This window comes from Mobula hypostoma, chromosome 7 (assembly GCF_963921235.1).
Source record: "Mobula hypostoma chromosome 7, sMobHyp1.1, whole genome shotgun sequence".
Lineage (NCBI taxonomy): Eukaryota > Metazoa > Chordata > Chondrichthyes > Myliobatiformes > Myliobatidae > Mobula > Mobula hypostoma.
Window position 1 is genome coordinate 150,578,339 of NC_086103.1, and position 26,936 is coordinate 150,605,274.

Genomic DNA, 26,936 nt, shown 5'->3' on the forward strand with positions numbered 1-26,936 from the left:
TTATTTCTCAAAATATCCCTGTGTGATTGTTCTCTTCTCCAGGTGGTTTACAGTTGGATAGCTCATAGTAGGATGTAAAGCCATCTCATCTGTATTCTCCCATTACTGATTAGTTCTTGGTTTCCAGCAGCCATTTCTAGCCACTGGTGTTTTCCTCAAGTCTCATTGGATACTTTTAGGCTGCTACACCAACAACATAACTAATCCAGATCTTTATTCCAGTTTTCGCCTTCATGCTTCCAACAATATGACAAATATTATTCTCTATCTTGGTCACCCTCCTCAACATAATAAATCCCAGTCGTGAACATGATTCTCTCCCTCATCCTTCAAAAACATTGTCCCAATTTATCCATTGTGCATCATCTCCACACTGCCACCAACATAACAAGTTCAGCTCCCAAACCAAACCCAGATGCCTCAAACCATGAACTTCCAATGTGCCGAATTTCAATTTCTCTGACTCTGTAGCCAAAGCACAGGTCGGACGTTCTCACCACCTGAAAGTTAACATTGGAAAGGATTATTTGAGCTTCAGTGCACATGATTGAACATTATAATTCTGTGTGCCTAGAATATCAAACAAAAGGAAGATTTCAGTCGAAGCCAAGTGGTCAACTTTGTATGACTCTCTTTTGTATTCTGCTCCAATGAATTTGTTAACTTATTTTCTTCAAATCACTTATTTTAAATAGATGCAAAAGTGTCAGACTGTACAAGCTTCAAATATGTAATACAAACAGAAAACGATGGAAATGCTCTGTAGGTCAAGCAAGATCTGTTGCAAGAGAAGCAGAATGCTTCAAGACAGTGACCTCCTATTAGACTGAATCTACATTTCCAGCATTTTCTGTATAAGGACATAAGAAATAGGGACAGAAGTAGGCCATCAGGCCTATCGAGCCTCCTCTGCTATTCAATAAGATCATGGCTAATCTGACCATGGACTCATCTCCACCTACCTGCCTTTTCCCCATAACCCTTAATTCCCCTGCTATGCAAAAACCTATCCAACCGTGTCTTATATTTACTGTGATAGCCTCCACTGCTTCATTGGGCAGAGAATTCCACAGATTCACCACTCTCTGGAAAAAGCAGTTCCTTCTCATTAATATGTATTAATATAAGTCGATTACTACTTCTATTTTAAAAAGTGCCCCTCACTAATATCATTGCTTATTTACCTTACTGAATGTCATAAGTTATATTTACCTCTCTTTCTTGATTCAGGGAATTAGTCGAAGAGTTGCATCCATTGATGAAGGAAGCACTTGAACGTCGACCAGAGGTTAGTTCCTTATATTTTGCTGCTTGATATATTGTAAAAGAAATAATCTGACTTTCTGCTGGGCTTATTTCTTTGCTTAGGGAATCTAAATGGTTTCCATTAATCTTTGTTAGGATTAAACAATTTTTATTAAGTAATTATAACAAGAATTATTAAACAAGGAAATACAACATATTTAAATTTTCAGTTTAAGACATAGGATCAGAATTAGGTCATTTGGCCCATTGACTCCACTCCATGGTTCCATCATGGCTGATTTATTAATCCTCTCAACCCCATTCTCCTGCCTTCTTCCTGTAACCTTTGCTACTCTGACTAATCAATAACCTGTCAACCTCCATTTTAAATATACTCAATAGTTTGGCCTCCTCACCCATCCATGTTATTGAATTCCACGGATTTACCACCCCCTAGCTAAAGAAATTCATCCTCATCTCTGTTCTAGATGGACAACCTGCAATTCTGAGGCTGTGCCCTCTGGTCCTAGCTTCACCTATTACAGAAAACATCCTCTCCATATCCACTCCATCTGGGCCTTTCAATATCCAAAGGGTCTCAATAAGACTCCCCTCATTCTTCTAAGCTCCAGTGAGTTCAAGCCTAGAGCCATCAAACATTCCTCACAGATTAACCTTTTAATACCCAGAATTATTCTCATGAACCTCCTCAGGACCCTCTCTAATGGCAACACATCTTTTTTTAGATAAACCTGCTTACAATACTTCAAATGTGGTCTAACCAATACCTTCGAAAGCTTCACCATTACGTCCTCGTTCTTACACTCTAGTCCTTTTGAAATGAATGCTAATATTGCATTTGCCTTCCTTACCATATACTCAATGTGCAAGTTCACCTTCAGGGAATCCTGCTCAAGGACACCCAAGTCCCTTTGCACCTCTGATTTTTGAATTTTCTTCCTGTTTAGAAAATAGTCTTTACCTTTATTGCTTCTACCAAAGTGCATGACCACACACTTCCCTGCAGTATATTCCATCTGCCACTGCTTTGCCCATTCTCCCAACCTGTGCAAGTCCTTCTGCAGGCTTCCTGCTTTCTCAACACAATCTGCCCCTCTAACTAACTTTGTATTGTCAGCAAAACTGGCTACAAAGCCATCAATTCCATCATCAAAATCATTGACATAGTATGTGAAAAGAAGCGGTCCCAATACCGAACCATGTGGGCACTACTAGTCAACGGCAGCCAACCAGCATAGGCCCTTTTTTTATTCCCACTCATTGCCCCTGCCAGTCAGCCAGTCTTCTATCCATGCTAGTATCTTTCATGTAATATCATTGGCTTTTATCTTGTTAGGCAGCCTCATGTGTGGCACCTTGTCAAAGGCCTTCTGAAAATCCAAGTAAATAATATCCACTGACTCTCCTTTGTTGATCCTGCCTGTTATTTCCTCAAAGAATTCCAACAGATTTGTCAGACAAGATTGACCCTTAAGGAAACCAAGCTGACTTTGGACTATTTTTTATTTGTCTCCAAGTACCCCAAAACCTCACCCTTAAAAATGGCTTCCCAACATCTTCCCAACCACTAAAGTCAGGCTAACTGGCCTATAATTTTCTTTTTTTTCTGCCTCCATCCCTTCATAAAGAGTGGAGTGACATTTGTAATTGTCCAGTCCTCCAGAACTATTCCAGAAATCTAGTGATTCTTGAAAGATCATTGCTAATGTCCCACAATCTCTTCAACTACTTCTTTCGAAACCCTGAGCTATGGGCCAGGTGTCTTATCAACCTGCAGATCTTTCAATTTCCCAAGCACCTTCTCCCTAGAAATAGCAACTACTGTTACTTCTGCCCCCTGACACTTGAACTTCTGGCATACTGCTAGTGTATTTCACAGTGAAGGCTCATGAAAAATACTTATTAAGTTCATCTGCCATTTCTCTGTCTCCCGTTACTACCTCTCTGGTGTCATTTACCAGTGGTCCAATATCCACTCTCACCCCTCTTTATCTGAAAAATCTGTTGGTATCTTCTTTTAAATTCTTGCTAGCTTACCTCCATATTTCATCTTTTTGCTCCTTATGGCTTTTTAGTTGCCTTCTGTTGGTTTTTAAAAGCTTCCCAATCCTCTAACTTCTGACTAATTTTTGCTACGCTATATGACTTCTCTTCCGTCTTTATGGTGTCTTTGATTTCCCTTGTCAGCCATGGTTGCCTCGTCCTCCCTTTAGAATATTTCTTCATCTTTTTTTTAATGCTATTTTTGGTCATGTAATAAATTGCTTTGCAATAGATTACTTACCCAAAATCAATCTTAAATTGTACTTCTGACCCAGAAACCAATAAACTTTCCTTCCTCCCTGCCAGGCTTTGTGAAATTGCTGTTATTGTTGACACAGGTTTGATTAAAAATAAAAAGGTATGCTACTGAAATACACCAAGAATAAATTCCACAATTACTTCAGTTCTTTCCATTGCTTACCAGGCTACAACTTAGTGTTAGTTACACAGAGGACATTCAAAAGCTTGTATTTTCTATTAATCACTTAATTCCAGCAGAGTTAGATCTTATTAAATGCACCTTACATGTATGTAATCAGATCATGTTTTACTTTTCAGTCTGTGGACAAGTTTTTTTGAATTTCTATTCTAGAACAAGAAGCGTCGTGAACGTCGAGATTTATTAAGATTGCAGCTTCTGAGAATATTTGAACTTCTTGCTGATGCTGGTGTCATAAGTGATAAGTAAGTTTACTGTCTAAGACTAAGGTTATTTTCCATTGTATAATATATAATATAGTATTTAGCATTAGAAACATGATGGTGTATTGTTGGGATGCAAAAGACAACAAGCTGTAGCACACCCTTAGACTTACTTTAAAACTCTGGGAAACAATTCAGTATTCATTCCAAAATTGCAAGAGTGGGTATAAAATTCAGGGGGGACAATTTTAACAAAGGGAAAAGCAGCAAAATACCTGTAAGACTCTTGGGACTCTGCTGGATTAGCAGCTTCTCCACACTATTGAATTTTGCTCTTGTTAATACCCAAACACACTTTTATTTCACTTTTTTGAGATGTATGGTTGTATAATGAAGTTTCCAGTGAGCCCTGTGAGTTTAAAAGAAAGAGGAAATAAGTGAACTTGGGGACCCCGAACTCTAATCTATATTCCCTACCTCTGGCATTCCAGATCTAAACCTTGGATGTGGCCACACATCAGCTTGCACTCTGGTTTGCCAATTCATTTTGCAGATTAATGAGTGTGTCTGATGCTGAACCTTTGAGAATTCTGAACAATTGAATGCTGGAATTTTGGAGTTTTACCATTTATTACCAGAGAAATATCATGAAATAAACAACATAAATGAGTTCACAGAGGACACAAGAGACTGGAAATCTGCAGCAACACACAAAAGGCTGGACTAATTCACCAACATCTAAGGAGGAAACTGGACAGCTAACATTTTGGATTGAGAACTTCACCAATGGATGAAGTTCTCAATCAGGATGAAGAGTCTCAACCTGAAACATTGACTCCATAGTTACTATCCAACTTTCTGAGTTCCTCCAGCTTTTCGTGTGTTGCAACATAACAATTAAAAAACAACTAAGTACTTTTTGCCAAATGTTGTCTTGTTCATCTAGGTCTTAAGGTTTCCTACACTACAGGAAAAATACTATGAGTTGCTTTAACGTTATCTTTGCATGTTTTTTTTTACAGTGAATTGCATGAAATATATTATACAGAGTGCTTAAGCAATATTTCTGATTTCCTAAAACTACATTAAAAACATTTGATTACTTGTATTTTCTGTGTGTGAGAAGCAATTGTCTATTTTCACATCTCGAATCACATGAGTTTATTAAATAACAGCAAAACTATATAGTCCTTGACTTATAACATTTCTACCATATACGTAATGAGTCTTGATATTCCTTTGAAAAATAGTGGGAAGTCGAGGGTCGGCTTTCTTAAAGTCATCAAAAGATATGTCAGAACATAAACTGTACATTGTCTTTTGATTTTGTGTGGTGAATACTGAAAGATGACATTTATATTTCATACAATGGTTCTCCATTGTGGTTGAAGAATCAGGATAAAGACTTGCATTTAAATAACATTTTTCAAAATATTTCTTTTAGCTAATGAAGTCCCCTCAATGTTTAGCCACAATTGTAATGAACAGAACCTTGCATTCAAGTTTCCATACAGCAGACTCTCTCACAAATAACTATGTAATAACAATAATTGGATATAACACTGGTTAGGGCCATTTCTCTAGGGATATCACAACTGCTCTTCCTTGAACTTTGAACCATGGGAACTTTTTACACTGACCTGACAGAGCATACAGGATATAAGTAAAAATGGCATCTCTAACAATGCAGCATTCTCTTGGTACTTCACCGGAATGTTGCCTAAATCATCTTTGGTTTGGACATGAGCTCGAAACAGTATGACTCAGAGGCTTCTACCAACTTCGCTAGTGCTGAAACAACTACAAGCAAAGTTCATTTAAAGAAATAATTGAAAATAAAATTCACATCTCCGAGTCCTCTCTGATGGCAGATAAATAGTTTGCTGCTTTTTGTCTTTCAATTCTACCAAGTTCACAAGAGGTTTCCAAATTGGTATCCATGTCCCCAGTTTTTGAATAAGAAGAGAGACCTTTCTTGCGAATGAAAATTTTAAACCTAAGATGAAGGTCTTCGTCCTGAAACATTAATTCTGCTTCTCTTCCCACAGATGCGGCCTGATCTGCTAAGTATTTCAGATGTTTTCTGTTTTTATTTTGTATGCTGTTCTTGGGGGCTGGTGTGTGCCATATTAAACTAGTCAGATTGCTCCACAGGTACACCGTAGCTATCTACCAGTTTAATTGGGGATGGTTTAGTACAGAATTAGTGCAATCAAATAGGTGTATTCCTTGAGAAAACTGGGAAAAGAGGCCAGATGGCACAACAGGTTATGAATCCCACTCTAAATGATTTCTAGTTCTTTATTTCAGTCATAGCATATTATGTTTTTCTTTAGTACTTAATGTTTTAAAAAACTGCCAGGCCAATTAATACTTAGTACAGTCCTTCCTTGCCAAGATACCAAAATACAAATTCAGATATAGCTACACCCAGAGCAGTGGGAAAGTTTTTAAATAGATTCTGAAATATTGTAAAGTCAAATGCAGGCCTACGCAATCTATTTTTTTAAACATTTATAGCTACCATGTGGCTGTGCCAGCAGTGAAAGTCATTGCAGAGCAAGCATTCATCCAGTTTCTTCCAGGTATATTGCAAAGCTTTGATATCAAACAGATGTGTTCACTTTCAAACCATCTCATGCACACCACTCCACTTCATCACCATCCATAAATGCCCTGGTTTATAATGCTTCATTGTATGTCAGCAAACTCATGTCTTAATATATTGGATTCCCTTCCTTGTTTGCCGATTACCTGAAAGCCTTTAGATATTTTTCCTCAAAAGCTGCAAGAAGCTTAATAATGATACAAAAGGACAAAACATTACAAATTGACTTTCTTCACACATTGTTGTTCTAACAAGCTCCATATTAGTTTTTAACCTTTTAAAATCATTTTAAACTGTTAGATGATGACTGTTCCCTGTGTATTTGGATAACTGCAGTAAATAAATGCCTTTTAATTATCAACCACTTGAATAAACAGTTTTCTTTCTCTTTGATAGTACTAATGGAGCTTTAGAACGGGATACTTTGGCACTGGGAGCCCTGTTCTTAGAATATGTCGATTTAACCAGGATGCTGTTGGAGGCAGAAAATGACAAAGATGTTGAGATTCTAAAAGACATCCGAGCTCATTTTAGTGCAATGGTAGCAAATTTGATACAGTGTGTTCCAGGTAAAGCCAATCTTAACTATTCCTTTTCTACTTTTATGAGGGATAGTTGTTAATTTCTTGATCCCAGTGTGGCAAGTTTCATTTTGAAAAAAATTTCCAAAAACAAAATTTAAATCTTATCCTTACTTTTTCAAATACTTATCACAAAAAGTATTGAAGAATTTTAATGCTTACGCAATAGGAAACAATAAGATAAATGTTATTATTTCATACTCTTGCAGGGAATTTCCACCGCTAGGACCATGAAGCAAAGACTTGGAGAAGGGTTACACTCTATTTTCCTACTATTGGTGAAATTTAACTTTCCCAATATTGACTGGGAGTTCCTTAGTGTAAGGGACTTAGATTGTTAAATGTGTCACAGGGAGTTTTTCAGGCAGTATGTAGATAGTCCAACCAGAATATGTTGTGTTCTTAATCATATATTAGGAAATGAAACCAAGCAGGTGGTGGAAACATCTGTTGGGGAACATTCTGGAAATAGTGACCATAATTCTGTAACTTTCATGGAAGAAATAAGATTGGTTCTCAAGCGGAGGTCCTAAATCAGGGGAAGACTGATTTCAGCAGCATGAGAGGACCTGATGAAAGTAAATTGGAAGTAGATGGTTGCAGAAAAAAGGCCTGACAAGAGGGAGTCTTTTAAAAGAAAGTTAGCAAGAGTTCAAGGCCATCATGTTCCAGAAAAGGTCATGGGTAAAGATGGGAAGATTAGGGAACCTTGCATTATAAAGCTTATTGAAGGCTTGGATCTGGAGAAAAAACACATGATAGCATAAGCACTACAGTTAAGCAAGTCCATTAAAAATATGGAGGGTATAGAGATCCCTTCAGGAGATGGGTAGCACAGTACAAAGCTCTACAGTACCAGTTACCTGCATTCAATTCCCACCACTGTCTGTATGCTCTCCCCATAACTGTGTGGGTTTCCTCCAGGTGCACCAGTTTCCTCCCACATTTCAAAGATGTGCCGATTGTTGGGATAATTGTTCAGCTGAGACCCTTTCTGTCTTCATTAGCAATAGGGTGAGGCATCAGAAAACTGGACAATAGCTAATGTTGTTCCTTTATTATAAAACGGTAACAGGAATAAGCCAGCTAACCACAGGCTCATGAGACAAATGTCACTGATAGTGAAATTATTATAGAAATTTTTAATAGACAACATTTATGTACATTTAGAAAAGTTCATATCAGTTTTCTACTCCTATTAGTTTTGAATTTAAGGCATTCTATGGAAAAACATTCCGCATTATCAGATATTTCTCTTTGACTTAGCTTTTAATCGTCTTGAACTGGTAATATTGTTGCAATTCTCATAGTCAAGAGAGACATTCTATTCATGTGTTTGAAGTACAGAGGCAGATGTAATGTCCTATTAAGCATTCCAGCACTCAATTACAAATGTATAGCTTCTTATTTTGTACTAAATTTACCTGAGTTAAACAAAAGCTAAAAATTTAATAGTAATACTATGTAGGTCACTAATTAAGATTTTACAAACATAGTTTGTTGTATATTCATCCACTCCCACTGGTTGAAAGAAACCAAACCATTTCAGCCTCAGCTTACAGGTTCTATTTTTTTATTCATGCCCTTTAAATATTGCCTTGATATGATTGAAATAAGAAAGAAAACTAGCTTTGAGCCCTGGTGACCGCTGATGTTAGAATTATATAATATGTAATGTTATTCCAAGGCTAAAAGATCTTTAGGAGAGAGAGCAGTAACAAAAGAAAATTAGCAAATAAATAACTCATTACATTTGTTCTGTAATTTTTCTGCTTAGGTACTGAATATTTGAAATACTCATTCTCCACATATTCTGTTCATTAAACTCTAATCCATCTCACATCACAAAAGTTGGAAATAAAAGAATTTCACCATTCTAAGTACATAAACTCTTCTCATCAGCTTGTCAAGTTCACTTTCATTTTAGCAGTATCATACTTGCCAATCTTGCATAGAGTTTTTACTCAATAATATGAAGGTATTTTTAAAATTGAACCAATCAGATAAAAGCATTATTCCAATGGCCAGTAATTTATGTACTCCCTCCTCAGATTGTTTCCAATAATTTTAATTTGTAGTCTAAACTGTAAGTTATTTGACTCATAACATTGTTCTTAAGTTATGTTTAAACTCAACAGTGTAATCTTTCAGATAGAGTGCCAATAAATTTGCCTATTTCCTAAACATGTCATATTCCCACTTCAATTTGCCTTTTTACTATTTTTAAAATACTCTTATTTTCCTTTTCCAGTCTTTAATAATTTTAACTAGAAACCTCTAGTTGAACCATTGGTATCTAATAAACCTCATGAAAAATATAATTGTAAAATTGGTGTTTTATAGAACTAATAATAAAGTGGGATTAGTATCTAATTTTATTGCAACTGTTGCCTTGTATTTTTGGATCAGTTTCCTCTTTTTGGTTAACGTATATTTTCTCAGTAAAAGACCACAAGATCATAAGACATTGGAACACAAATCAATAACCTTTCAACCTCTGCTTTAAATGTACTCAATGTCTTAGTCAGCACAGCCATCTATGACAATGAATTCCACAGATTCACCACCCTCCGGCTGAAGAAGTTCCTTCCTAGCTCTGTTCTAAATAGACGTCCCTCTATTCTAAGGCTATGCCCTCTGGTCCTAGGCTCTCCCATAATAGGAAATATCCTTTCCAGATCCACTCTGTCTAGGCCTTTCAATATTCAATAGATTTCAGTGGGATTTCCCCTCATTCTTCTAAACTCCAGTGAGTAGAAAACCAGAGCCATCAAGTGCTCCCCATACATTAACCCTTTCATTCCTGGAATTATCCTTGTGAACCTCCTCTGGACCCTTGTTCACTACCAGCACATCTTTTCTTCGATAAGGGTCCCAATACTGCTTATAATACTCCATATGCAACCTGACCAATGCCCTATAAAGCCTCAGCATCATATCTTTGCTCTTGTATTCTACTCCTATCAAAATGAATGCTAACATTACATTTACCTTCCTTATCACTGACTCAGCTGCAAGTTAACCTTTAGAGAATCCTGCACATGGACTCCAAAGTCTGATATTTGATTTTTCTTCATATTTAGAAAATAGTCTATGCCTTTATTCCTTCTACCAAAGTGCATGACCAATAATTTCCTTTCTTCTGCCTCCCATCCTTCTTAAAGAGTGGAGTGACATTTTCAATTTTCCAGTCCTCCAGAACCATTCCAGAATCTTGTGATTCTTGAAAGATCATTACTAATGCCTCCACCATCTCTTCAGCTATCTCATTTAGAATCTGGGGTGTAGTCCATCTAGTCCAAGTGGCTTATCTACCATCAGACCTTTCAACATCCCAAGCACCTTCTCCTTAGTAATACTCACTTCTCGCCCCTGAAACTCTCAAACTTCGGGTATACTGCTAGTGTTATCCACAGTGAAGACTGACTCAAACTACTTATAAAGTTGGTCCACTATTTCTTTATCCTCATTGCTACCTCTCCAGCATCATTTTCCGGTGGTTCAATATCTACTCTGTCTCTCTTTTATTCTTTATATATCTGAAAAAAACCTTCAATATTATTGCAACACACACAATTGCTGGAGGAACTCAGCAGGCCAGGCAATATCTATGAAAAAGAGTAACTTCAAACTGAGACCCTTCAGCAGGATTGGAGAAAAAAAAATGAGGAGTAGACTCCTCATCCTTTTTCCTGCAGATCTGCTGAAGGGTCTTGGCCCAAAATATTGACTGTACTCTTTTTCATAGATGTTACCTGGCCTGCTGGGTTCTTCCTTCATTTTGTGTGTGTTGATTGGATTTCCAGCTTGGATTTTCCCTTTTTTGTGATTTGATATTTTCAACTAGCTTTCATATTTCATCTTTTCTCTCATTTTTTTAGTTGCCTTCTGTGGTTTTTAAAAGCTTCCCAGTCCTCTAACTTGCCACTAATTATTGCTATATCATATGCCCTCTCTTTTACTTTTTTGCTGTCTGCCGTCATCTCTGCTAGTGTTGCCTTTGGCCAGCTCCTCTTTCATGCCTCTGTAATTCCCTTTACTCCACTGTGATATTGATACACCCAGCTTCAGCTGCTCCCTCTCAAATTGCAGGGTGAATTCTATCATATTATGACCACTATCTTCTAAGGGTTCCTCTACCTTAAGCTCCCTAATCAAATCTGGTTCAATGAACAGCACCTATTCCAGAACTGCCTTTCCTCTAATGGGCTCAATCACAAACTGCTTTAAAAAGCCATCTTTAGGCATTCTACAAATTTTCTCTCTTGGGATCCGGCACCAACATGATTTTCCCAGTCTACCTGCATACGGAAATCCCCCCATGACTATTGTAACATTGCCCTTGTTACATGACTTTTCTATTTACCGTTATCTTCCATTCCTGCGTCACCTCTTTCAAAGCAGTTGTTCTCATTTTTTACCAACAGAGCTATCCCACCCTCTCTGCTACCTGCCTGTCCTTTTGGTACATGGTGTATCCTTGGATGTTAAGCTCCCAAGTATGATCTTCTTTCAGCCACATCTCAGTGATTTCCAAACTGACATACCTGGTAATCTCCAACTGCACTACAAGATCATCTACCTTATTCTGTATACTGCTTAAACCGTCTACTGCTTGTATTCAAATATAACACCTTCAGTCCTGTATTCATGATGCTTTTTGATTTTGCACCCATGTTACACTTCACCTCATCTCATGACTGCAATTTTGCCCTATTATCTGCCTGATCATCCTCGCAGTCTCAGTACATCGACTTGTATAGCAATTGCCCATTCCTCAGCCATATCATTTCAGATCCCATCCCCCTGCCAAATTAGTTTTAACCTTCCAGAATAGCTCTAGCAAATATGCCCGCAAGGATATTGATCCCCCTCGGATTCAGGTGTAACCCATCCTTTTTGAACAGGTCATACCTTCCCCAGAAGAGATCCCAATGATCTGAAATCTGAAACCCTGCTCCCTGCACCGTTTCCTCAGCCAGTCATCTACTTATACCATCATCCTATTCCTGCCCTGACTAACACATGGCACTGGGAGTAATCCAGAGATTACTACCTTGGAGGTCCTGTTCTTCAGCCTTTTCCCTAACTCCCTAAACTCACTGTGCAGGACTTCTTCCTCCTTTCTACCTATGTCATTGGTGCCAGCATGTGCCACAACCTCTGGCTGCTCACCCTCCCTCTTGCGAATCTTCTGCAGCTGCTCTGAGACACCCTGAATCCTAATACCTGGGAGGCAACACACCACCCTGGCTTCTCTTTTATGGCCACAGAATCTCCAGTCTTTCCCCCTAACTATCAAGTCTCCTATCACTATCACTTTGCCTAACTTTATCCTTTCCTGCTGAGTTTCCGAGCTGGCCACAGTGCCACTGGCCTGGCTACTGCTGCTGAGCCCCGCACACACCTTTACCCCACCCCCAGCAGTCTCCAATGGAGTATACTTGTTGCTGAGGAGAATAGGAGGGCGGAAACATCGACTCAGACCATGAGAGGCTTGCGTCAGGCATTTTCATGCCTCACAAGGCGCAGATTGGAAGCCTGTGTGGGGCGCCACTCCTCACACAGACACTTGAGCAATGTGTGGTTAAGTGCCTTGCTCAAGGACACAAACATGCTGCCACAGCTGAGACTCGAACTAGCGACCTTCAGATCACTAGACGAACGCCTTAACCACTTGGCCACGTGGTTATAACTCACCAAAAATAACTCATCAAAAACCTCAATTTATTTAGTTTTCTAAAAAATGAACTACACACTTCCAAAAAATCCATCACATTCTCTGAGCACAAATTGGACAAATAAAACATTGAATGAAGGAAAAAAATAGCCTACAAACTGAATTGTATTTAAAATATTTTCATCAGTGTTTTGTCTTACAATCGCAGTTCCATCAGTATTAATTAATTTTAAACATATAACCTACTTGTTTAAATGTTTTCTGTGCCTTAGTTAATAGTCTTCCTTTGCAGTTTAATAATAGTGGCTATTCAAAATACATTTTGGATTACATTTCTAGATGACAACCCAATCTAAAATTGCTTGAAATATTAAAAAAATCTCACCTCTGTCTTCATGATGCCAAAAGTTTTCTTTTAGTTGCTGCATAAAATTGCAGTGCATTACAGATTTAATCATGGAAATGTTATATTCTAACATGAGAATGCTGCATTTTAAAAGAACTTGTCATTACCTGGACCATATATCTAATGATGAAAAAATAGCCCACCTTTAGCTGCAATTTTTACATGTGACTTTCCTCAGTAAAGATTAAATCAATTTTTTTTCTCTTTAGTACATCACCGCAGATTCCTTTTTCCACAACAGAGTCTGCGTCACCATCTTTTCATCTTGTTCAGCCAGTGGGCAGGGCCATTTAGTGTCATGTTTACTCCTCTGGATCGCTATAGTGATCGAAATCACCAAATCACGAGATACCAGTATTGTGCATTGAAGGTATGTTTACCCTTGATTGATTTTGTGTTGCATTTTTTTTAAGGTTGACATTCCTCATAGTTCATCATTATTCAACAGTGTGGATCAGCTAAAGCAGTGACATAGAGGCTCAAATATGCTGCTCAGTCCTCTGCTCCCAAGACCGGGCTTGGGGAATGGTAAATCTGTGAAATACTTTGTATCAACAGCTTCTCTGGATTTATCACGGGTGCTTGTGAACTGTGACGAGCATGGCATTGCAGGGGAAGAGGGGATTCGGGAGCAGGACAATACTTCAAAGGGAGGAGAAGGGGAGTTCAAGAGTGTAAGGTTTTGTGAATAAAACATGCAAAGGTCATTTTATGTGCTTAACAAAAGCCTTAGCCCTTTACTTCCATTATGAACAAAGTAAGGTGGTCGCCTTAATCTGACATCATCACATCAGACACTGTCTCTTAAACACAACAACTTAATAACAATTTTTTGTGAATTATGTAGAACAGATGACTCATTCTGAACAGTATGAGTCATCTGTCACCCATTACATTACCCTATAAGGGCAAGACAGCACTTGGGGAGGAGATAAAAGAGAAGGACATCACGGTCATGGCATCGGCAGTGATCAGAGAACAAGACTGTATGTTGTCAGGAGGGGAAATTAAATAATAGGAAGGAACACTGTCGTAGCAGCAATCAAGGAGCAGGATTGCATTTGGCATGGGGACATGCTGATCACGAGAAATGGGCTTGATATTTGGTCCAGAGAGGTAAAGCTTGTACTGTTATATTTGTTGAGGTAGCTAATCAGTGATGATATGTATTACAAATGGGCTGGATAGATCAAAGTTTGTATTTCCATCAAGGTCTGAGATATTATACATTGGAGGTTGAAGAATCCGAGGCTTTAAGTAGGTATTTTATTTAACTGCAGGCCTTCCAAATAGAGGACCTTATGTGGGTCTGTTATAGTTGGGGAGGGCTGGGTTGTGGTAGTGGGATAAGCTCTTATTACTTATTAAATGCTCCAAATGACATGTGTCTTACATAACCTCTGACAACCAAGTGGCTTAGCTACTAAGCCCAGTGGAACCATTTCTACCGACGGGAGACGGGGCAAAGGTGGGTTACTGGTGCCTTAAAACCAATCACTTTGGGCAGATGGGCTCATCAGCGAGGTTGGCAGCTCATCTAAAAGAAAAATGCTGATCTCAAATCTCCATTGCCTTGTGGCTATATCCACTCATGGGGAATGCTTTGAAAGTAAACTCTGAGGAAAAATCTAAAGCTGGAATCCCTAAGGGAGTCCTATGTTGGGTTCAACTCTGACTAGCAACTCTGGTGATGCAGCTGGTGCCAAACTGTATCAGTCTCTGTCATTCCTTTGGATGAATCAGTTGAATGGAGAGAGGGAGCCTCTCTGCTTGCTCTCTGTATTGTACTGCCCTGGCTTACATATCATGTGGACAGCTAGGACACAACACCCATGGTTGACCCTGACCAACAGAGGGCCTCAGATTTTCTGGGTGGGGAGTATGGCAACTTGGCCTACGTTTCCAGGTCACTCAATGTGGTCTAAAAGAAGCTTTGCACGGGGAATGATAGTATCCCATACATTTGTTGCCCCAGCCAGTAAACCTTTCCATCCCAGTTTTCTTAGATGTTTTCCAATTCAAGGATTGAACCAAGCTTGAGCCTACTTTGCTGAGTACTTTCAACAAGTGTACCAAAAATGTTGTTGAATCAAAACTGCATGTTTCCTATATGTTAATTTTGTGCTGCAGACTGTTTACACCATAATGGAAGGATAAGCAAATCAACATCAACGTCCCTCTCCCAGGCCAACATTCCCTATATTGATGCCCTAGTTACTCTCAGTTGGCAACATTAAGCCAGCCACATGTTTTGGATGCCTGACTCCTGACTTCCCCAAACAATATTTTATTTTCAGCTCTGTCATTGAAGGATATTATCGGGTAGGCATGGAAAAAAAATTTCAAGAGCATGCTCATAGCTTCTCTAAGGAACTGCAACCTGCCTATTGACTCTTGTGTACATCTTGCCCAGCACGTCATATGGCAAAGAAGCAATTGGGATGGCACTGGGAACTTCAAGAAGGCACAGAGAACTCCTGCATAGGAGGACAACAATTCAATAAATACCTGCCTTCTTACCCTGTCAGCCACTGCTTAAATCAGCTGCCGAGGAGCCTGCAGTTCCTGCAATGGCCTCATTTGGTATCTCAGAATGTAAAAACTGGAGGGGAGTTAAGTCAGTCTCATAACTGAAGGACTACCAAAGCAGAAAAAGACTCTCAAATGCATTTCACTTGAATCATTATCAATACTAGTACTGTATAACAAAGTATTAATTCAGTTTGGATTAAAACCTAGATGCCAGAAGTAAAGAAACAATGCATAGACCACAGTGATACCAGATGAGTGGTACTCTAAAGTTTAAAAATTTTTGCATTATGTAAATTTGGAATGTGGTTCTACATCCATGCACAACAGAAGTAGGAAAAGGTAAAGGACACGCTAAAAGAGGAAGAAAGCCTCCTTTCTGGTAATCTCCATCTTGCCAAACTATATGTAAGCAACTAATTCTGGAGTCAAATACAGTCCCATTTCAAATCAAGTTTAATTTTCATTCAAACAATTGATGGATACAGCTGAATGAGACAGTGTTCTTCTGGGGCCAAGGTGCAAAAACATATTTGTGCATTCAAAATAGTGAGAAAGGAAAAACATAACATAGTCATGTAAGAAAACACATTTTTAGTCCAAGATCCTGAGTGCCAAGTCCCACAAATTGATGTTTTCTAGCAGTCTAACCTGCCATTCCACCAATCCAACACCAGAGGGGAGCACCGATGGGAGAGGTCAGCCCCAACCGAGCAGAGATGCCATGCTACAACAGAAGCCCACAGCTTGAGGCCTAGTACTCACTACAGCCGAGGCAACGAGGCAGCAGCGTCACCCGTCTCCCCACCAAACAAGGGAAGCGGGCTGTGGCAATCAATATCCAACAGGGTATTGTGATTGCAAAGGAAACATCAAAGACAGTCACTCATGTTTTCGCTACATGCCGCATTCACACCAACTTGAAGGCACTAACTCCAGTGCCTTCAAGTAACAGGCAGCAGCATGGTCTGCACACAGATCAGCTCTTTCAAACCCAATCCTGCTCCTCCTACAGCCCAGTGGACCAACTCAAATCCCTCGGGCCGATGGCTCGACTCGAATCCCTTGGCCCGACGGCTGGACTTGAATCGTTAGGTTCCACTTCCCGATTGGCCTCCCACAGCCCCATGGCCTGACCTGACTTCCTCGGTCCTACAGCGCCGACACAACTCTCTTGGCCTGACAGTCCAACTCAACTTCCTCAGCCTAACCTAACTGTCTCAGCCCGATGAGCCGATAAGCCTTCTCTGAACCACCAGCCGGCTACTCAAAACAATGAGCTCACTGATGAGGTAGACCTGCTGTACATGTAGTTATTGGAGTCAACAATAGTCTTACTATATATAAAAACAGATTTAACAAAGAGAAAAACACCTCTGGCTGGCCCCTGAGAGGTAGCTGCATGTATACACACCACCATCTGAATGGAATTCTCCATTTATGAGCAGCCCATTGCTACTACCACCAAAATATCACCTGAGCAACTAGAGAAGCCAACACACTCGACCACTTTTATACCACCATCAAGAACACCCACTTTGGAAGGTCTGATCACTTGGCTGTATTTCTCCTCCCAGTATATAGGCAGAAACTAAAACTGCAGCATCAGCGGTGAGGACCGAGAAGGTATGGTCAAGCAAGGCAGAGAAGTGCTTTCAGGACTGCTTTAAGGTGGTGGACAGGACAATATTCAGTAGTCTGAATGAATATGTCACATTTATCACCGACTTCTTCAAAACCTGTGTGGGTGAGTGTGTACCTTCAAGAACATATCAGAGATATCCATATCAAAACTTGTAGATAGACCAGGAGATTCGTGGTCTGCTGAGGGATAGATCTGTGGCATTCAAGGCTGATGAACTGAATTAAATTGACTTTATGACTTGCATCCTTCATATACATGAGGAGTAAAAATCTTTGTTACGTCTCCATCTAAATGTGCAATTTATAGTAATTTATAATAAACAGCATGTGCCACAGTTAATATGACATAGAAATAGTGTCAGCATGAATTAATCAGTCTGATGGCCTGATGGACGACGCTGTCCCAGAGCCTATTGTTCCTGGCTTTTATGCTGTGGTACCATTTCCTAAATGGTAGCAGCTGGAACAGTTTGTGGTTGTGGTGACTTGGGTCCCCAGTGATCCTTCGGGCCCTTTTCACACACCTCTTGTAGTAAATGCCCTGAATAGTGGGAAGTTCACATCAACAGATGTGCTGGGCTGTCCGCACCACTCTTTGCAGAGTCCTGCAATTGAGGAAAGTATGGTTCCAATACCAGGCAGTGATGCAGCCAATCAGGATGCTCTCAATTGTGTTCCTGGAGAAAGTTCTTAGGATTTTGTGGCACATACCAAACTTCTTCAACCGTCTGAGGTGAAAGAGGCAATGTTGTGCCTTTTTCACCACACAGCCGGTATGTACAGATCATGTGAGATCCTCGGTGATGTTTATGCCAAGGAATTTAAAACTGTTCACCCTCTCAACCCCAGATCCTTTGATATCAATAGGGGTGAGCCTGTCTCCATTCCTCCTCTAGTCCACAACCAGCTCCTTTGTTTTTGCAACATTGAGGGGGAAGTTGTTTTTTTGACTCCACTGTGTCAGAGTGATGACTTCTTCTCTGTAGGCTGCCTCATTATTATTTAAGATTAGGCCAATCAGTGTAATGTCATCAGCAAATTAGCAGATTGGATCTGTGGGTGGCAACACAGTCATGGGTATGCAGAGAATAGAAGGGGGGGCTTAGTACACAGCCCTAAGGTGCACTTGTGTTGAGGGTCAGAGGGGCAGAGGTGAGGGAGCCCACTCTTACCACCTGCTGGTGATCTGACAGGAAGTCCAGGATCCAGCTACACAAGGCAGGGTGAAGGCCGAGGTCTCTGAGCTTCTTGTTGAACCTGGAGGGAACTACTATGTGGAATGCTGAACTGTAGTCCAAGAACAGCATTCTCACATAAAGCATGTGAGAAGGGCCTATTCAACACTGTAACTCAAAAAATAAATACCTGTAAATACATAGCTGCAGATACCTTTGAGCAGCTTAGGTTCTCAGTTGTGGAATTAGATTGCACTGCATTAGCATGGGTTTCAACAGCTTAGTCTGGCTGTTGATGACTAACATATTGGTAAAATTATAGTCATATGACAAAATTGCTGCTTTTCTGAGGGAATCTAACTCCATAGAGCCACTGTTACTCACACCAAAGTGTCATTACAGTGTTAATAATCAGATAGGGAACAAGTTACTGGACTGCTATAGCATTCTCAATGTCCTTCTGAACACTGGTTTCAAAACCCCTAGTGACAAGAGACTGAAGTTCGATCTCTCGTCTCAGCTGCTGAGTGGCAACTGTTTGTAATACATCGGGAGTTGAAACATTAACCATCAGCTGTGATTTCATGATTGGTTCTACAAGTAAATCAATGGCGTTGACCATAAAAACTGAATTACAAGATTGTGGAAATCCTGGTGCCAAGTTGCACCGATTTCTTTCATGCTTCTGTCAGTGAAGACAGTCTTTGTGCCTGGCTTCCCTATGTGCCATCTGTTTAGGTATAGACATTAATAGCTATTTTCTTTAGGCTAGCCAATTGAATTCCTTTTAGCATAGAACTAGTGTGAAACTTTTATCTGTGTTCCTATACTTAAACTGAATTTTCCTCCCCTAGCTATAGTATACTTCTGTTTAATGTTTCACAAATAGATGATTATTTAAATATGCTTAAATTATAGCCAGTGACGATTATGACCTGGTAGTTGCAAGTGTGAACTCATTGGAGTCTTAAAGCACAGAAACAGGCCCTTCAGCCCATCATCTCTGTGCCGGTCATCATGTACTTATCCATGCAAATTCCATTTTCCAGCAGTAAGCTAAAAGCCACCTCTGCCTTGTCATTTCAAGTGCTCATCGAAATACTTATTAAATGTTGTGAAAGATACTGAACTCCAGATTTCAGATTATGGTGTTCTTTTCTCTTCACTGCCTAAGCAGGTGTAAGTTCTTGGGTATCTAAAATGGGGAATGAAAGAAGGTTGTGTTACTGTCAGTGAGAATAAAGAAAATTAAAATCTACCTATGGATGAGGAGGAAGTGGGGTGTGAAAAGCATGGTTAAGTGTGAGGATACCATCATTTGAATTATGTTAACCCTGCTAATGGCCCTTTCCACAAAAATTAGTATTAACTCCTACATTAGGATTAGGATAAGATGAATTTTTCACCCCTCCACCTCCAGTTATGTACTGCCTCATCTGTAATAGCAAAGGTGAGTATTGCCTAATATTTTGGGGTGATGTGATTTTCTTGATTGAATACTTGGGAGTGAGTGTAAAATATGGGTGCAGGTTTGCAATATTGTTCTACTTGTGTGGGTAAGGTGAAGTGAACACAACTACTAGTGTGAGTCTTCTTTCAGTACTGACCTCAAATCCTTATACTATTTTCTGAGTTCCTGTTCCCATTGGCTTCTGAGGTTACATCCCAAGGAGCTCCTTTCTATATTTTTATTAAGATGTTCGGTTTGAGGGCACGTTCTCTTGGATTCTCTTGTAGATCAATTTCCGATACCCGCTCCAGCCACAAGGTGCATTCCACTGGAAAGCATTAGGTTAACTTTCAGGAGTGCGAATTATTCTAAGGTAGTGGAGGTTGAAAATGATCTTGCACCATCTGCTAAGGAGTGTAGCTTAAGATCATCATGAGTAGTGATAACTGCAGGGAAAATTCATCATGCTGTCTGAGCAGATGCTGCATATATAATTTTCTGTCAGGCTTTTCTTCCCTGCCATTGGCTCAAGTCCAATCACAAGGTACTGAGACTCATTGCTGTAAAGCACTGATTGACCTGTGCAGAAAAGGGAGACTTTGGACCTTTGAGATCTGTGCTCAAGGCACTTTGAGATGTTGTGGTGTGCCAAGGCAGGAGCTCAGGATGCTGGTAATTTAACTCGTTAAATTATGGTAGCATTTTGGTGGCAATGAAGTAAACATCCTCCAGTCTATATTTCCTGGGGCTTTCTATGGGATGTCTAATTAAGTATGCCAATTCCTCTTGGAGTTCTGTCACTCTTTTGTGAAGGAGAGAATGATGTTATTGAAATATCTAAATAAAACCTGAACTGTTGTAATTTTTTGTTGGATTTGTTGCATATTAAAATGCTTGTTCTGTTTCTTTTCCCTCCTTTTAGGCAATGTCAGCTGTGCTATGTTGTGGCCCCGTATTTGATAATGTAGGTCTCTCTCCGGATGGTTACCTTTATAAGTGGTTGGATAATATTTTGGCATGCCATGATCTACGGGTAAGGAAATTATCAGCACCAGAATCGGGTGATGATGAGGAAAGGGTTGTAAATAAAGAGGGCTTGAACAAGGATTGGATGCTGGAATCAGAGTTTGATTGTTAATCGGGGATGAAGCAACTGTGTTGCAAAAGGCAAGGCTTGAGGTTATTCAAGTTGTGAGAATGGTTGCTAATCAAGGGTTGGATAAGTTGTCATGAGATATGATTGACAGATTGGGAATAGTTGTGTCAGAAGATGAAACTGGGAATTGTTGGTAGCTGCAGGAACGTGTAGGCTGACTGGGGCATCATGTCTGGTCCCTTGGCTGATCTGTGATAATGAAGTATAGGCAAGGGTTTTGGAGTGGGTTCAGTGAGATTGCTCCTGTGGATTGGGATAGGGCTGCATTATGGCTAGGTATTTAAATTAGTAAGGGGAATCCAGCAGCGTCATGTTCCTTGCACTAACCTGGGGCTTCCTCAGGAGGTCCCTTTTAAGTGGCTCAGAAGCAAGTTTCGGAGAGCCATCCATGCACAACTAATTGTTCTGGCTGCAGTAGCCAGACATGTATTCTATCTAGTAAGTACCCAGCTTTTTCACTTTTGTAGAATTTAGATGAAATAACATATAAAACTGTAGTGCTGTGCTATTCAGCTTGTGTCAAAAGGAAGCATTTTAATTCATTTTAGTTAACCAGTGTTCCAAACCTTTGGATTTTTCCACTACTGTATTTGTATCTCTGTATTCAAAACTAATTTAATTAAGCATTAAGTGCAGATACTGTAAGCATGGAAATAGTTTTTAATTTTCCTATTTAATATATTCAACATATTTAATAAATCCTAGTTTTTAGTTGCAAATACACAAGATATGTGTACCAGTCTTTTCATTAGTTGTGTTCATTTCTGGTTGCCCAGTTACAGGAAGAATGTTGTTGTTGTTGTTCCTTTCTGCACCAGGCAGCAACCTTATCATTTCTTTAGCATTTTTGTCTGTTTTTTAATACGGCTGAGGCTGCTCAACCCAGCATGGATGGAAAGTGTGCAAGGAGACAGCCAGATTTGAACCCGGGACCACTTGTTTCAAAGTCTGGTGGGAATGCTACACCACCACCAGCTAGCAGGATTCAGGAGGATGTAGAGGATTTGAAAAGGGCTTACCAGGATGCTGCATAACTTTGAGGGTCTTATCTATAAGGAGAGGTTGCACAAACTTGGATTGTTTCCACTGGAGCTTATAAAATTATGAGGGCATAGAAAGGCAGTTAGAATCTTTTTCCCAGGGTAGAACTGTCAAGTACTAGAGGACATCCATTTAAGATAAGAGGGAAATGTTCAAACAAGATGTGTGGGCCAAGTATTTTACTCAACGAGTGATAGGTGCCTAAAGTGTGCTCCCTGGGGAATGGTGGAAGCAGATATGATGGTGACGTTTAAGGGGTTGTAGAATCATGAATATGCATGGTATGGAGTGAAATGGATCATGTACAGCCAGAAAAAAATTGATGTAGTTTGTCATTGTGTTTGATGCAAACATTGTGAGTCCATTCCTATGCTGTACATTTCTAATATTAAAAATAATCAAATGTCTTAATGTTTGACAGGTCAAAATAGTGTATAAAGGAATTTGATGTGAATACTTGTAACATGTACAGAGTAATAGCAGAACTTTCAGTTAGTAAGGAGTATTTATAATTTTTTTCAGGTCCATCAGCTTGGATGTGAAGTTGTGATATTATTGCTGGAACTAAATCCAGATCAAGTAAATCTTTTTAATTGGGCTGTAGATCGCTGCTATACAGGATCTCACCAGTTGGCTTCAGGGTGTTTCAAAGCAATTGCTACTGTATGTGGAAGCAGGTAATTAGTTTTTAGGCTTTATTCTGCATATAATACAGATACGATTAGATTTGATGTTTGTGATTCCTCATTTCTATCAAGACTTCTCTCAATGCTCTAAACACAAGTCAAGCCAAAACCAACTTACTTATAAAACAACTTCTACTTTCAGGATATGAGTTCAGTAATTCCTCTCTGAGGGGTTATAACATTTTAGAGGCATTTAGACAGACACATGAACAGGCATGGAATAAAGGGATAAAGATCATGTGTAGGCAGATAAGATTAGTTAACATTGGCATGGCCAGCACAGACATCATAGACTATGTATAGTACCTGTGCTATATTGTTCTATGTTCTATGATGTGTGTCCAACACTAAAAGCAGATAGAATAGCAGTCTTTAGGAGGAAGATAGATAGAGGAAAATGAAGGGAATAGAATGATATAGATCTTGTGAGATTAATTAGATTGACATAATTGTTGGCACAGACATCATGGGCTGAACAGCCTGATCATGTGTTGTTCTACATTTGCATCCTGCCTTAAATAAATAGTTTAAAACAGCTCCCGGTGTGACAATAACTTAGCACTTTTGCATTCAATTTCCTAATAAATAATAACAATCTGATAACTTTCCTAAATTACACTCAAAATAAATGTAAAAGCTTCCTCTCACCCTAAATCTTTGCCCCCTAATTTTAAACTCCACTATCATGAGGAATAGATTATTACCATCTACTTTATCTATGCCTCTCATAATTTTAAACACTTTTAAAATGTTGCCCCCTGCAACCTGTCCTACATTCCAAGGAATAAAGACTTAGACTGGCCAGCCTGTCCCTATAACTCATACTCTCTAGTCCTGTCAACATCATTGTAAATCTTTTCTGCATTCTCTTCAGTTTAACCACATTTTTCCTGTAACACAGTGATCAAAACTGTACACAGTACTCCAATGTGGCCTCTTCAACAATTTGTGCAACTACAACATAATGTCCCAACTCCTATACTTAAATTCATGACTGATGAAGGCCTGTGTGCTAAACGCGTTTTTCACCACCTCATCTATTTGTGACGCCACTTTCAATTAACTATGTACTCCTAGGTCCTTCTGTTTCATCACATTCCCTAGTGCCCTAACATTTACAGCACAAAGTATGTCTTACACTGGTGTGACTCTGTAAAATGCATCACCTGTAACCTACCTGCATTGCAAGATGGATCTCAGCCTGAAACGTCGATTGTTTATTCCCCTCCATAGATGCTGCTTGATTTGATGAGTTCCTCCAGCATTTTATATGGTGCTCTGGATTCCCAATATCTACAGAATCTCTAGTGTTTTCTTTGAAGTCTCCTCCTCTCACATCATAGTCCATTTGCCAGGTCCTTGCCAACTCATTTACACTCTATCCCTTTGTGGTCTCCAAATATCTTTTTAAAGATTAGTGTCATAGCTTTACTTGTCACATGTTCAAACATAAATGCATCATTTGTGTCAAATCAAAACAGCGAGGATTGTGTTGGGCTTCCGGTGCCAATATAGCATGCCACAATTCACTAATCCTAACTGTACATTTTTGGAATGTGGGAGGAAACCAGAGCACTTTTAGTCTTGTAGTTTCTACCTAACTTTCAGCTGTCAACAAATTTAACAACCACACCTTTAGTCCCTTTGTTGAGTGTTCATCACCAACAGTAGCACAACGTTTGTTACATTTTGCCAACTAGAACAAGGCATATTAATGCTTGCTCTCTGTTTCCTGATCATCTACTAATCTTCAGCCATACTAGCGATTCAAGTGAGTGCAGAAGCAAGAATCTAGAGCAACACACAGTATGGTGGAGGAACGCAACAGGTCAGGCATATGGGTCAACCTAAAATATCAACCGTCCATTCCCACCCCCACACCACCCCATAGCTGCTGCCTAATCCATTGAGTTCTTCCAGTATTTTTGTGTTGCTTTTTCCATACTAGTATGTTATTTCCTATATTACAAGCTTTTCTTTTCAGCAAAAATGTTTAATACGGAACCATAATGAATGGTTTCTGGACCTCATAGTGCATTCACTAGCAGTCCCAGTAGAAACAGCACATGTCATTTCTTCAAAGAATTTTAATAAATTAGTCAAGTATATTTTTCCTCTCACAAAATCACGCTGACTTTGGAGACAACAAAGATTGCAGATGTTGGAACCTAAAACAACAGACAGTATTCCAGGCAGTATCAATGGAGGAAACTTGATGATAATTGTTTTGGGTGGAGATCCGTCATTTGGACCAAATGATGGATCTCAACTCAAAACATTGACCAGCTACTTTCCTCCATAGATGTTGCCTGGCCCACTTATTTCCTCCAACATCTCGTGTTGCAGCACCCTGACTTTGCCTGATAACATTAAAATTTTTCTAAACACCCTTTTACCTTTTAGTAATAGCTTCTGATATTTATCCAATTATATATGTTTAACTCAGTAATTTCCTGCTTTCTATTTCCTTTCTATTTTAAATAGTTTATTTCAACATTTGCTAATCTAATGGGGAATTTTCACTAAATCTAGGGAATTTGGGAAAATTAAAAACAATATATCAACTGTCTCACTGGACATTTCTTTTGACCTTAGAATCAGGATTTGGGTTTTTGTCACGTTGCAGTTCGAATAAACTGATCAATACTACTTGCCTGGTAATTTTCCCGAGTATCATCCTCCCTTAAAATTCCTCATTTTGAGTTAATTCAGGATGTTACTTTGAGCTGTAGAGTTCTGTAGCACAGTAACATGCCCTTCCAATCTAATCTGATTTTTTTGTTAATCTCCACTAACCGCATTTGCCCATATTAAGACCACATCTATCTATGCTTATCTATTTAACTTTCTGTTTTGTGCCCTGTATAATACAGACACTTGTTTAATTCAGCTTCAATCAGATTATTTTCCATTATTAACATCCTAGAATAATTTTCTATAAGACCAACACTCACTTTGTTAATGGTTTTCTTTTTTGAATACTTGGAAACGTTTACAATCAACTCTCACATTTCTAGTTAGCTTTATCTCATATTTTTATTTTTCTTTCCTTATTAATCTTGCCTTTTACTCTATCTATACTCTAATCTGTCTATGCAATAATAATGCTCTTTCTTTAAGTCTGAGGTGAGGGAGCCCAAGCTGTAAGTTTAGTAGAAGTGAAAATGAGGTTTAACTGGTGTCTGAGCCAATATAGTAGTCTGTCAAATTTATTCCCAGTTTGCCTTCATTCTTAATAATTAATTGATATAATAATTATGTATGGTGACATTAAGAATATATTTTTAGAGGTGGGAAAAAAGGATTTTAGTCTTAAGTGGGCAATATTAATTGCATGAAATCAAATTCAAGTTTATTGCGGTTCAACTGTTTACATGTATACTTCCAAATGATACAACATTCCTCCAGACCAAGGTCCAGAATACAGTACATATAACTCACACACAACATATAAAATAATATTACCACAAATAAATTAACAAATATTAAAATATATTTCAGAAGATTGACATTTAGCATAAGGTGCATTTACAACACAAGTTTAAAAAAAATAAACAGTATGATGCAACTGGTGCTTCATAAGTGATGCGACCTAGGTGGTGGCAGGGAGTTCAGTCGTCTCAAAGCCTGGGGAAAGAAGCATTTTCATCCTAACAGTTCTTGTCCTAATGCTACAGTACCGCCTGCCTGATGATAGTGGTTCAAAGATCTGAGAAACAGTTCAGTTATAATTGACAATTATCAGAGTTGTTCAGCACGAAAAGAAATAATGGTTTTATTTATTAAGTTGGTGTGATTGAGGCTCTGTCTAACTGTAAGCTAACATCCATAAAATAAGTTGAGAAGTGTTTTAATTTCCCTTCACAGGAACTATCCATGTGATATAGTGACACTACTCAATCTGGTGCTTTTTAAAGCTTCTGATACGGACAGGGATATTTATGAAATCTCAATGCAGCTCCTACAGGTATGAAAGTGTGAAGTGTAGCAGAGTTTTGAATATTTTTATGGAAGCAAGTTATTCATTAT

The 26,936-nt window shown here is 39.0% G+C and overlaps 1 protein-coding gene and 1 long non-coding RNA gene across 5 annotated transcripts in view; one reads left to right on the plus strand and one right to left on the minus strand.

The window, feature by feature from the left end:
* The window catches only part of LOC134349656 (protein furry homolog), a 293,846-nt gene that overhangs the window by 160,287 nt on the left and 106,623 nt on the right, over positions 1 to 26,936 (plus strand). For all 4 annotated transcript variants that reach the window (XM_063054280.1, XM_063054282.1, XM_063054284.1 and 1 more), the window contains exons 24-30: positions 1,231 to 1,288; positions 3,902 to 3,993; positions 6,956 to 7,128; positions 13,436 to 13,596; positions 20,947 to 21,057; positions 22,744 to 22,898; positions 26,775 to 26,874. In XM_063054280.1, the coding sequence (XP_062910350.1) occupies positions 1,231 to 1,288; positions 3,902 to 3,993; positions 6,956 to 7,128; positions 13,436 to 13,596; positions 20,947 to 21,057; positions 22,744 to 22,898; positions 26,775 to 26,874 (850 nt within the window). The remainder of the gene's footprint in view (positions 1 to 1,230; positions 1,289 to 3,901; positions 3,994 to 6,955; positions 7,129 to 13,435; positions 13,597 to 20,946; positions 21,058 to 22,743; positions 22,899 to 26,774; positions 26,875 to 26,936) is intronic.
* Positions 1,246 to 13,489, minus strand: LOC134349657 (uncharacterized). Its single transcript, XR_010018740.1, has 3 exons — positions 13,370 to 13,489; positions 4,227 to 4,360; positions 1,246 to 1,373 (listed from the first exon to the last, which is right to left on the minus strand). It is a non-coding gene; the product is annotated as an uncharacterized LOC134349657 (long non-coding RNA).